At 35.4% G+C, this 12,432-nt stretch overlaps 1 protein-coding gene across 5 annotated transcripts in view; it reads right to left on the bottom strand.

Annotated features, from left to right (window-relative positions):
- Positions 1 to 4,777: 4,777 nt before the first annotated feature.
- Positions 4,778 to 12,432, bottom strand: part of Haspin (haspin) — a 152,513-nt gene continuing 144,858 nt past the window's right edge. For all 5 annotated transcript variants that reach the window (XM_081767536.1, XM_081767535.1, XM_081767546.1 and 2 more), the window contains 2 exons: positions 7,243 to 7,538; positions 4,778 to 5,204 (listed from right to left, as the gene is read on the bottom strand). In XM_081767536.1, the coding sequence (XP_081623662.1) occupies positions 4,913 to 5,204; positions 7,243 to 7,538 (588 nt within the window). In that variant the 3' untranslated portion in view covers positions 4,778 to 4,912. The remainder of the gene's footprint in view (positions 5,205 to 7,242; positions 7,539 to 12,432) is intronic.

The following is a 12,432-nucleotide window of genomic DNA, read 5'->3' as shown; positions in this document are numbered from 1 at the left end:
CCGAGAAGTTGTCAACTTTTTTTTTTTTTTTCAATTTAATTTCTTGTTTATCTTCTAAACGACTAAAGATGTCCGCTGGGTGTAATTGACTTTTAATGTGTTGTATTTCGAAATTGTAGTCTGCTAAGAATATTCGGTAGCGACTAAATTTTCCAACTTTGTCCGCCTGTGTTGAGAGATGTCAAGCATTTGGCGTCTATAAATAATTTAAATCTTCTATTTAGTAGGGAGTATCTAAATTTTCTCAAAACATAAATTAAGGCGTACAGCTCTTTTTGCCAAGTGGATGCTTTCCTTTTACTTGGTGTAAAACGTCTACTAGCATAGACAACAACACGTTCTTGTTTCGTTTTATGGTTATAGCATGATAATAAGCCTCCTGCGGAGATAGAGGAAGCGTCAGTATACACGCGTATTTCCAATGAGGGATCGAAGTGAAACAAAGATGGCGCGTGTATGATGTCCGTCTTAAGTTTCTTAAATAATTCGTCATACTGAGAGGTCCATTTAAATTTTGAGTTCTTGTCTAAAAGGCACTGAAATGGTTCTATTTTTTCCGAGAAATTTTTGATATGTGCTCTTAAATAAGAGCATAATCCTAAAAAGCTTTTCCGAGTTCTTTTAGTTGTTGGTTTCTTAAAATTTCGAATCTTGTTAGCGATTTTGGGTGAAATCTTGATTTCTTTCCCACTAACTGTGAAGCCTAAAACGTCCAATTCTGTGTATAATAAGTGGGTCTTCCTTGGACTGGCACGAAAATCATGCTTTCTTAATCTTTTAAAAAGTAATTCTAAATCCGATAACTCTTGTTTCCAATTTTTACTTCCTATGACCAAATCATCAGCAAATGCAGTTATACGGGGTGGTAGGCCCTCTAAAAGCATGCGTACAGCTATACTGAGTCCGGCGGCGGAACTGGAGTGACCCATGGTACACTTCTGGAATTTATATGCCTTTCTAGTATGGTTGACCTCAAAAGTCATGTATTTTTGGGTTTTGGGATGCAACAATAGCTGGAAATACGAGGATTTTATGTCAATGGTGGATATACAGACTTTTCCTCTTAAAACGTGTAGAATATCCTCCGTATTTTGAAATGGAATACTCAAAATGAAATGAAATTTTTGAGTTTTACGTCTCACGATTATGCCGGTTAGGCTAAAGGAGACGGTGATGATGAGAGATGAGTGAAATGGTGGAATGAAGAATGTGGGAGGAAACGGGAGAACCCCGAGAAAACCCACGAGCACGGTGTTTGTCCACCACAAAGTTCACTTGGTGGGGGCTGGGATCGAACCCGGGACCCCAAGCACCAGAGGTGAACGCTCTACCACTGAGCCACCGCGCCCCCCATGGAATACTCAAGTAGTGTGAGAACTTATTGCAAGCTTGGAGGTTCAAAACTAGCCGGAATTCCGAAGTCCTGGGCTTTTTCACAATGAGCAATGGCGATGAAAACGAACTATCGCTAGTTTCCTTGATAATATTGGCGTCTAAGAGTTGCTTAATTTGTAAGTCAATTTGAGGTCTTACCGCTAATGGAACCGGAGATCTTTGATGAAAGGATGCTCCTTTGTCTATCCTTATTTTATGTATATAACCTCGGAAATATCCAATATCTGTTGGTGTGTAGGAAAAAACATCTCCGTATTTAAAGAGTAAATCTTGTACGGCTTTCTTTTTTTCTTCTGATAAATCCGGGTTTATGTTAAACAAATTAATATCAAAAAATGATTTTGTTTCTTCTAATCGATCCTGAATGTCTTTTTCTGATCTGTAAAAAGTTTCGTCATCATGGCCACTATCTGGACAATTACCCTGTAAATCTATTTCTTGAAGATTCTCTTCTACGTATGCTACAGGTGTGTTCTTTGCTAGTGTTACCGGCTTATTTGTAGGATTCGATATTAATAGAGTGAGGTTATTTTTAGGTACTTTGGTAGGCAATGTTTGCAGACCATGCCTGTCTAATAAATTCTCTAATGGAGAAATGAAAAAATGTTTGCGTTTTTTCTGCTGATTTTTAATACTAATAGGTAAAAAGAAATGTGTCCTGGCAGGTATAGTGACTTTTCTGGTTGTGAAAACATCAGCCGATTTGCATTGCCTAATTGTATTCATGGCACTAGCCGATAGTTTTTCCTGAGTATTAATCTCCCTTGGATACTGTGGAGGTCTAGGTTTTTTATACACTGACAGTGTATGATTTTGCAAATCGATCTTTGCTTGCAATCGGTTTAAAATATCCTCGCCAAATAGAGGTAGAAAGTCTCCATGTTCTAAGATTCTGAAGTAATGTGAGAATGTCGTTGAGCCCAATCTAAATTTAATTAAAGCTATGTATCGTAGATTTATAATAGAATTCTCAATTCCTCTCAAATTAGTGTTAAAAGGGATTAATTTTGTATTAGGAGGAATGGCTAATCTAGGCCACAGAGACAACGAACTTCCGGTATCAATAATTACTGGATATTTTTCTCTATTAACCGATACGTTAACTAATAATTTATGGTCTTGATTTAACATGTTAACAAACACTTTCTCTTCTTTCCGACAAAAGAGCCACTGCATATAGCGATGTGTTCTCTATCATCTGATGCTCATTTTTATCTATGTTTTCGGCTCCCAGAACATTTTCTAGTAAGGGTCTGTCCTGGGGCCCGTCTATACGTTTCCCTGTTGTTGTGTATTTTTAAAACATACGCTGGAGGTATGTCCTCTCTTATAGCACGTCCCACATACAGTGACAGTTTCCGGTCTAGGCCTATCATTATTGATATTATTGTTGTTTTTAGGACCATTCTTTCTCCCATTTTTCTGATGGTTCTGATTATTATTTGTGTTTTTCGATTTATGATTATTACGGCCGCCTTTTCTAAATTGTGAGGCTTTCATAGCATTCTGGGCCACCAAAAGTGATAGTTCGGCCATCTAGTTTGCTAATTTAGAAAAGTCTAACAGAATTACTAGAAGTGCTAGGCGCCGGGGGATAGGGCGGGGGATTCTGGTTCGCGGTTTGGTGGGAGGAACTTGTAGGTATTTGATTTTGTGGTGTAGCTTGTAATTGTGGTGCAGAAGGTGCAGGGAACATGGCAGGAGGTTGTTGATATTGACTACAATTATGCGCTGGATTACATAACGGATATGTGATTTGTTATTGTTGCTGGTGAACAGGAAAGGAAGCGCCAGCGATCGGTCTCGAATGTAAATTGCTGACTGGTGTATTTTGTACGCACAGTGAGTAAATGGTCTGTTGTAGCTCAACATAATCACGTTTCTTCATCAAGTCATTCGCTTTTTTCTAAATTATGTAAGAGAGTCTGTAGAGCCTGAACGGTTGTAAAGGATTCTAATGCTATTTTTTGTAAAAAAAAAAAAAAAAAAAAAAAAAAAAAAAAAAAAAAAAAAAAAAAACCCTGCAAACCTAATGATAAATAATTGACTTTCTGTTCCTCGGTGGCCTGAGGTAAAACTTGCCTAATTACTCTTAATTTCCTAAGTAAGTAAGCATCTATAGGTTCATTTTCCCCTTGATGAACCTGGAAAATTTCAAATTCCGCCTTATACGCTGGAAGTTTCGGCCTGCTCAAATCTATTAATTTGTCTTTTAATTGATTATAATTTAGTGTGTCCAATTGATTCTGAGCTTTTAATTGCAAAACTAAATCCAGAGCGACATCTTGCAAATACATAGGTAACAGCTCCTTCTTTTTCTGTTCGTTCCACGAATGTAATGATGCAAGATGGTCAAAGAGCATAAAGAACCTATCGGGATCCTCCGTCACATGACCCGAGTATTTAGTAAGATGTGGTACATTAAAGGAAAGACGCGAATTCTGCTCCATATTAAAAATGTTTTCTGGAAAAGTGTTTTTACCAGTTTTAGTTTGAGGCATAAACAAATTCAGTTCACTAAAAGTACTAACACTTAAAAATTCACATACCTTCCAAAGAAAGAAAGAAAGAAAAAAAAAAGTCCACTTCCAGTTAATAAAAATACTGTCCGGTAGGGGAGTATTCAGAGCTTACTCTGAGTCGGTCAAGCCTCTACCATGTAAAACTTTGTGTAGTTTTGTCTCATATATAAGGAAGAGGTAGAGCGTCCGGAATCGACTCCCACTACCAGTATTTTATTATAAAATCCACTATAAAGTATTTGTACAAAATACTATACAATCTGATCTCTATTTCAAAAGGTAAGTAAAAGGTAGTCTTTGACCGAGTGGTCGCAGACAGGATCTCCAACAGAGCCTCGTAGCAGGCTAAGAGGAGTGGAGTTAAGGAACCAATGCTCTGTAGCAAGCAGAGGCAGGTTAAATTGCCAACAGAGCCCCGTAGCAGGCTAAGCGGCTGAGGTTGGGATTCCCAGATAGAGCCCCGTAGTAGGCTACGCCAGGAGATAGGATAGGCGTAGTCCCGTAGCAGACTAGAGGCCTGGGGTTAGGTTACTCCAAGAGTCCCGTAGCAGACTAAAGGAGGGTCACCAGAAAACTGGTACTGAGCTGGATTCTTCTGTCCAATTTATAGCGTCCCTTGGGTGACGGTGGCGCTGCTGCTGCTTCAATTTCGCCTTCTGCTCCGTGGGAGGGGCTAAACGTCGTCTGCAAGTGATTGCAGGTCCCCCTGGTGGAAGTTCCTCTTGATGAAGCACGAGGTGGTGGTTATAAACACTTGATGCGTGAATTTGTTTGTAAACAACTTCACATGGGATATTACAATATATAATATATATATATATACCTGACAAGTTGCCAAGTTTCTTACAAAAACTAACACAATAGTTTAAAAATAATATTTTTATTTCCTTTTTATAAAATTCATGTTTTGTGATATTTATTTACAATCTAAGACATCTTTCATCCTCAATTTATGTGAGAAAAAGGTACGAAGAATTACAAATACTGTTTTAAGTTTACAAATAATAAGCCGCTGCATTCCTTTCTTTTGCAGTCTTATTTGCAGTAGCAACACTGGTACTAACACCGGCAGAACTATCCCGAAACTTTTCAAATTCTTGCGTCACAACGAAATCGAAGGCACTCGAGTAATACAAAAGAGCATCAAATATATTCTGAAGACGTTCTATTGCTTGTTTATGGCATTTCAAATTTCTTCGTTTGTACACAGAGCTTTTCAACAATTTATCCACAATATAGTGCAACCACAGGACATTGGTATACGGTTGAAATGTCTTCCACTCGTTCCTGAAAATAAACAGAAATGAAACAATATCAAATTAGTAACAATCACTTTTTTTCCCCACAACAATTAGTACATCTGTGGTAAGCCATGACATAGAAAATAACATTATTTAATAGATCAATCAATGCAAAAACCACGGCACTACATAATTCTAAGGTTTCCGAAATTCAAGAGTTCATTACCCCAGAAACAAATCAGAAAGCTTCAGGATAAAAACAATGAAGTTGCAATTTTCATTATTAATTTATACTATCCTTCAATCTTTTTTTGTCTGCCTAGATGTACTTTTCTCCACTTAATTCTTAACTAAATTTTTATATATAAGAGGCGATCAACTGAAACCCGTTCGTTCCATGTATTATTGGTCTAGTGTGTAGAAGGATATTGTTTGTTTAATAGTGTGTAACGGCTGATGTTCCTGTGTGTTGGGTGTAGGAATGTTATTGATACGTGTTTTCGTTTTGCAGGTATAACGACTGAAAGATGGCGTTCAAGATCTCCATCCATCCAAACAGGACCAGCGTGCCGTCATCCAGTTTCTGAGTGCTAAAAGGTATCAACCAGCTGAAGTGTTCCGGCGTATGAAAGACGTGTATGGTGATGCATGTGTCTCCAAAACAATAGTGGTGGACTGGGCCAGAATGGTTCGGAAGGGGGGTGAACAAACCACTGATTATCCCCGTCCTGGTCAAGCCCATGTTGCTCGATTCAAGTGGGAAATATTGCGACACCGCCCTACAGCCCTGATCTTTTACCTTGTGACTTTCACATCTTTGGGCTTCTAAAGAAGGCATTGAAAGGTCAGAGATTTCAGTCTGACGCTGAGGTTCAGGACGCTGTGCGTCATTGGTTTGATAGTCAGCCGTCCAAATTTTATATGGACGGCATTTGTAAGTTAGTGATACAGTGGGACAAGTGTCTGAATGCTCATTAGTGACTTCTTCTGAACAATATTTTTACTGCACGCTAACCATAGACGCCTCTAGATAGTGTACAAGTTTCCGCTCGAAATAAAATTTATTTCATGAAGTATGACTACTGAACAGGTTTCAGTTGATCGCCCCTTATATTCCTGCGATCCCCCTCCCCCATATGACTGATGTCCATTCTTAAATGTCTCAATGTTGTTATCCGTATGATAGTCCTGAATTGTAGTTTTCTTTTTCTTTCTTTCTTCATACGTTGTCCTGTACAGAGATCTTGTAATTTGATTATCAGTCCTTCTGGCTAAGTTTGATCATTCACTGATCAACGCAAGTGCCATCTTCCATGCAAAATTAGAATTGGCTTCTAAAACAGAAAAGAATTTACAAAAACCTGTTCTCTGAAACGTTCTTTATTAAAATTCCCACAGTAGAAATGTATAACATTTCTGGAAATTTTAAAATGTAGAGAGAGTAATATTTTACTTCGTATGACGGGACAAAATTAAGGAAAATAACTTTATATACTTTTAGTTCTTTCCGAAGTATATTAATGTTCCAAAACGCTCGAAAATGTGTATGTTCCTGATATTGTAGCATTCTTGATTTACAACACTGAATAATAAATATGGTTTCGTAAGTTTTCGTTTAATATATAAGATTCGAAATATGTAATAATCTGGCGTAGTGTTCTTACAAAAGCAATTTTGTGTTGGCAACACACTTTATCTAGTGGTATTGCAAAGTATGTCAAAACTTACTCCCTTTTATCTAAATCCATGGCCAATTTCAACCACAACCAACGAGAAAACACAGATAAGAATGCCATAAAGAAAATATAGACTGTTTTACCGAAATAGAAATTTTTACGTAGGTTATACTGGAAAATTATTCTATATGTATTATGTGGAAACTTGCAACATAGGATAGATTTTACCCTTGATTCTTCGTGGGTATCGCAATCCCAAACAATAGGGTCATTCTGTATGCTGGAAGGAAGGCACATATCAAACTTTCATTAAAATCGGAAGTTATGCGAAAATTATGGTCTCAGACGGACCAACACATACACAAAAGCTACGCGACGCTCACTTACTTATACATATAGCAAACTTACCTTGTGCACTCTTTCATATGCCTGTAGATATCAAACTGATAATCGCCTTCTGCCGTAAAGAGTCCAGGATCCTGTGCAAGATCATTGAAAATGTAACAGCCTTTGTAATACATTCTAGAGAGGGTAAAGTCGATGATTACAACACGAACGCCTTTGCTTTGAACAACGTACTCATCTCCATACATTATGTATTTGATATCTGATTCTTCGATTCTCGACACAAGCACATTGCCCCAATGCAAGTCTCGGTGCTCGAATTCTAAAGCACGTTCTGCAACTGCTAGTCCATGAGCAAGCTACAACAAAAACCATAAATTAATCCTCAAAAATCTTCAATTCTCAATTAATCCTCAATAAAAAGAAGAACCTAAACATGATATTTTCCTCTAAAGATTTATATAAAAAAGCTACGCATCTTAAATAGTTGTCTTTACAAGCGAAAAAAAAAATTTAAAAAACGACTATTCAACTTTCTTTCAACACACTATACTCAAGCTGGTCCATCAGTTTTAAACTGCTATGCTGTACGGAGTAGAAACTTAGATTTTATAAAGAGTGGCTTTTCTTTGCATTCCCGAACAATTACTAAAGGAAAGACTATTCAAACTATTGATCAATGTAAAGATTAAACTAAAGTGTATTAATAAAACTACCAACACAAATAGTAGTTTAAGTACAATTTAAACACACACATGCATAATAATGATCTGAACAACACACAGCAAAACTTCTTGTATTACTGACAATATATGAGCATCCCAGGTAGTAATGGCGAACTGAACAAAACGTTCCTCTACCAATTAGTTGTTATTATGGAGTCCAACCTTTTTTTTTTTTTTTTTTTTTTCATTTCATAATTATGGAAAAGAAGGGCGAGCTCCATAATATATCTACATGGAATTGTGATTGCTATCACATATCTTCAGATATATAAATTAATTAATAATTTTAAAAACGTACCTGATACTGAGTTCGCACTTATTACCCAGAACGCCTCATATGAACAGCGTAAAGTTCGTATGATAATACTTGATACAATAGCAGATGGCGAAACAGAAATATAAAACAGCAAATTATGTTTTCGTATTTTGCTTTTAAAAAACTTTCTGTTAAATTAATACAATGAAACTCTTAAGTGACCAACTTACTTAAAGGCCACTGTTTGTAAGAACCGACGTCAAATCTCGTAAGTTTAGTGTATTTTGAACCCCTACTCAATGACCAGTTCTTACTCCGATCACTGGACGACAGAGGACAAGAAAAGTATTTAGGAAGTGTGGAATTCTTAAATTAGAGTTAAAACGAATTCGAATATTTGTGCTTTTATATAAACTGAACTCAGATATCTTTATACCGCATCTGCAGTTCCTAAGAATTCACTATATAATTAGAATATTGCATTGTAATTCTCTTCCTTGCCCTCAGAAATCAGTCATAATCGGCACAGTGAAGAGGGATCAGTTTAGTCTTACTCAATGTTATAATTATGTCAAGACTAAGAGCAAATGCATAAGACTGCAACTTTGTAAACTGCAACGAGAAGGCGCGTATTAACTTATTTTAGATGCTTATACGAGAAAAAAAAAAAATGTAGCAGAGACAGCTTGCAACTAATTCCTTCCTTGTATGCACTCAGTAACGAGAAACGGATGTTATTTGGTTGGTTGGAATTCTACGTCACTTTTCAGTATTGATACCACAGAGATGGGACCTACCGTTTAAAAGTGGGATCAGAACCACTGTCAAAATAAAGCTTAGTCGAGTCGTAAGGGAATAAAATATATTTAAATTGAAACTGATAAAAATCCCTACTCACAATTACGTTAATGTACAGTAGGTGTTTTGTATCCTTAACAACGACCATTTTTTTTTCCCCAGGAAAAATCTAAATTTAAGAAAGTAACTATCTCTTTTAACAATTTATTTTCAATAGACCGCTGGTGGTCGCTTAACAGCACTTCTGCTGTAAATAAATAAAACTTATTTCATTTTCTAGCGAACAGTGTGTTTAGTTGGAAGCCTCTATTATCTTCTTTATTGTTGTGTAGTAATATTTTCACTTTTTTCTGTGAATTTGGTTAGTAGTATTGGAATTTAACATACTTTTTAGCATCGAAGATACTTACAACGTAGCGTGATTTCCGACTCTGAACACAATTTGGGTCTTCCACAAAGAAGCTTTGTCATATAATTTGTTTATGGTAGAAAAAAAGGAATCCCGAACAGACAGGGGAACAAAAAAAAAATCATTATTAGAAAATGATCACAACACTAAAGAAGGTACAGTCTAAGAGCTCCATGAGACAGAGAGGAAAAGTATTTGGGAGAAAAGGAAAATAATTAACAGAAAAGACAACTAGCATCCAGCTGCACGAATTAGAATACAACATTATCAGGATATAAGAAGAAAAGCGTTTAGTAAAAGAAAGTAAGCTACTGGAACGGGCTGTAGATAAAGGAAATAATAATTTTTATTGCATACTGGAAATTACAGACAGAACTGCCCACTTTCAATTTCCATACAAATAACATGCTAATAACAAAAATAAATATAATACATTATAAAATACAAATTATACATGCACAGAAAAGGAAAAAAATCATGCATAAAATAAACATGCTGTTATATAAAAGAAAATAATACTCTCAGCTGATAATGAAATGATTATGTAACTGTTTGTATATTACTAAAATTATGATAAAAAATGTCAATAACACTGGCAAAATCATTGGCTACTGATAAAATTTTTATAGAAAGGGACATCATTGAGAAACTGAATGGGTTTAAATATTTTCGGATTTCTTATATGATAACTGGTTGTATACAGAGTTATTATTGATAACAGATTCAAATTACCGCGAAGAATTGAATGTAGCATTTTAAGATCCAAAATAATCCTTTTTCCAGACAACCTTAACATACCTAAGGACATCCTAACTTCATCCGACGAAATAATAATAATAATAATAATAATAATAATAATAATAATAATAATAATAATAATAATAATAATAATAATAATAATAAATATAGAAAGACTGAAATTAAAGTACGTTTAGATATATAAAATAATAGAAAAGGAAAACACGAAAAAAATTGAAAAATGAACAAAAAGAGACATTTCCATGTCAAAACAACAACAAATCTGACTTGACCATCTCAGATCTTTGTAAAAATTGGTGCACAGCTTTATTACAATGGGAGGTGAAAAAATCTCAAATATTACCTCTCTCCTCCTGAAAGTGTCCCCATACAGGGTGTTCAAAAAAGTCAAAAAACGGCATTTTTCAGTTACAGTGATTATTAAAAATTGTCATAAAATGGTTAATATGTGCACTAGAGACATGAAACAAACACCATTGGAAAGCTTAAAGATAGCTCTACAAGTTGTATTATATTAAAAAAAACCTGTAAAATAAAAAATAACACTTCAAAAATTCAATTTCAAATTTGAATTTTGAATTTCGCATAGAAATGTCCCTCTGAATTTGTTCAAAACTGTTCAGATTCTAGCCTCATATGTGTGCTAAAACACCACAAAGTTTCAGTTAGGGCACTCAATGGGATCCGATTCAAAATTCAACATAAACCAAGCATTGCACGATATTGACCATGTAAATATGTGGGTTCAGATTGGTAACCATTTGTAGCTATTTACCTGCAGCATCAAAGAAATTTATATTCAATTCCATTTGTTTCTTGATGTATTCATTTGAATTCACACAATTATCCACCTTTCGAGCTATTTAGAGAGGTATTACGCTTCCGAACAGTACTCAATACAAGTCATTATTCTTGTTAGTCAGTATGGATGTTTCTAAATTTATATTGGCTACCAGGGTGGAAAAAAATCATGATTTTTTTCAAAAAAATCATTTTTGTTGATTTTTTTGATTTAAATCGATTTTTTTGATTTAAATCAAATCTTTTTCTTCGTATAATACAAGTCGCGAACTGAAGAAAAAACATTAAGAATTAGTATTAAATGTTAATTATGTCATTTAAGTGAAAGTATTGGGTTTTAATTTTGAATTAATTCCCAATCGTTAACCTATTTCAATCCCAAACAATGTTTCTTAAGCATTAAGGAAAAAGTACAACAATATATATCAACATGACACTTTTCTTTTCACGAAAGTTACTGATATTTGGCAGGGGCATATTTTTAAACAATTGGAACTAGCTAGCGGCAGGAAATACATATAAAGTACGTAAATTTTGCCTAAAATTAACTAACTCACTCTATGACCTATGGAACCCGGAGGTTCAATGCCATGTTTACAAAAGCTCTCCACTAACTTCTATCCTTAGTCAACTGGATCCAGTTTTTACTTTGTATTCCTATTTCTGCGAGATGCAACTTAACATTGTCCTCACATCTGCGCCTAGGCCTTGCTAATGGTCGTTTTCCGATTGGACTTCCAGTTAAAACTTTGAAAGCGTTCCTACTTTCTTCCATTCTCGCTACATGTCCTGCCTACCTGAGCCTCCAAGATTTGATGACCCTAACAATATTTGGTGAATGGTATAAATTATGCAGTTCCTCATCATGAAGTTTTCGCCATTCCTCATTTCCGTTCCTTTTGGTTCCGAAAATATTCGTTTCAGGATTTTATTCTCAATTACTTTCAGTCTGCGTTCTTCCCTCAGCGTAAGCGACCATTTTTCACAACCATACAGCACGACAGGCATAATTATCGTTTTATATATTTTAAAGCTTCAAATTCCTCGACACAATTCGCGACGATAAGAGATTTTGAATTGAATAATAACACGAATTCCCTGCAGGAATTCCAAAATAAAAAAATCACGATGATCAGTTCCAGAAGAAGAAACACTTGTGATTGTTTAAAATATGCTTTATGTGACGTGAAAAACAGTTCAAATGCGAGTTGTCCGTGCATTTAAGACATCTATACATAGCAGGCACGTTTTTATACTTTTCTGTTGGCTATTTTATTTCCTCTGACAAATTTTCTGCGATCACATCGCAGATCGCGGGATGTTCTGCAATGGGATCAAGTACGGTATCCACTTTATCAAAAGTATTATTCGATATTTTAACGCATCCAAAATTTGTCATATTACGATCCCGAGGAACTTCTATGTATTTAGTACATAAATTTCGCCCAAAATTTTAAAATCTAATTGTTTTGTTTGTTTGTTTCGGAGAGGGGATCGGACCCCTC

The sequence above is a fragment of the Thermobia domestica genome, chromosome 1, assembly GCF_964235325.1.
Source record: "Thermobia domestica chromosome 1, izTheDome1.hap1.1, whole genome shotgun sequence".
In the NCBI taxonomy this organism is placed as follows: Eukaryota; Metazoa; Arthropoda; class Insecta; order Zygentoma; family Lepismatidae; genus Thermobia; species Thermobia domestica.
Note: the sequence above shows the minus strand (reverse complement) of the source record. Positions and strands in the feature narration are given on the sequence as shown.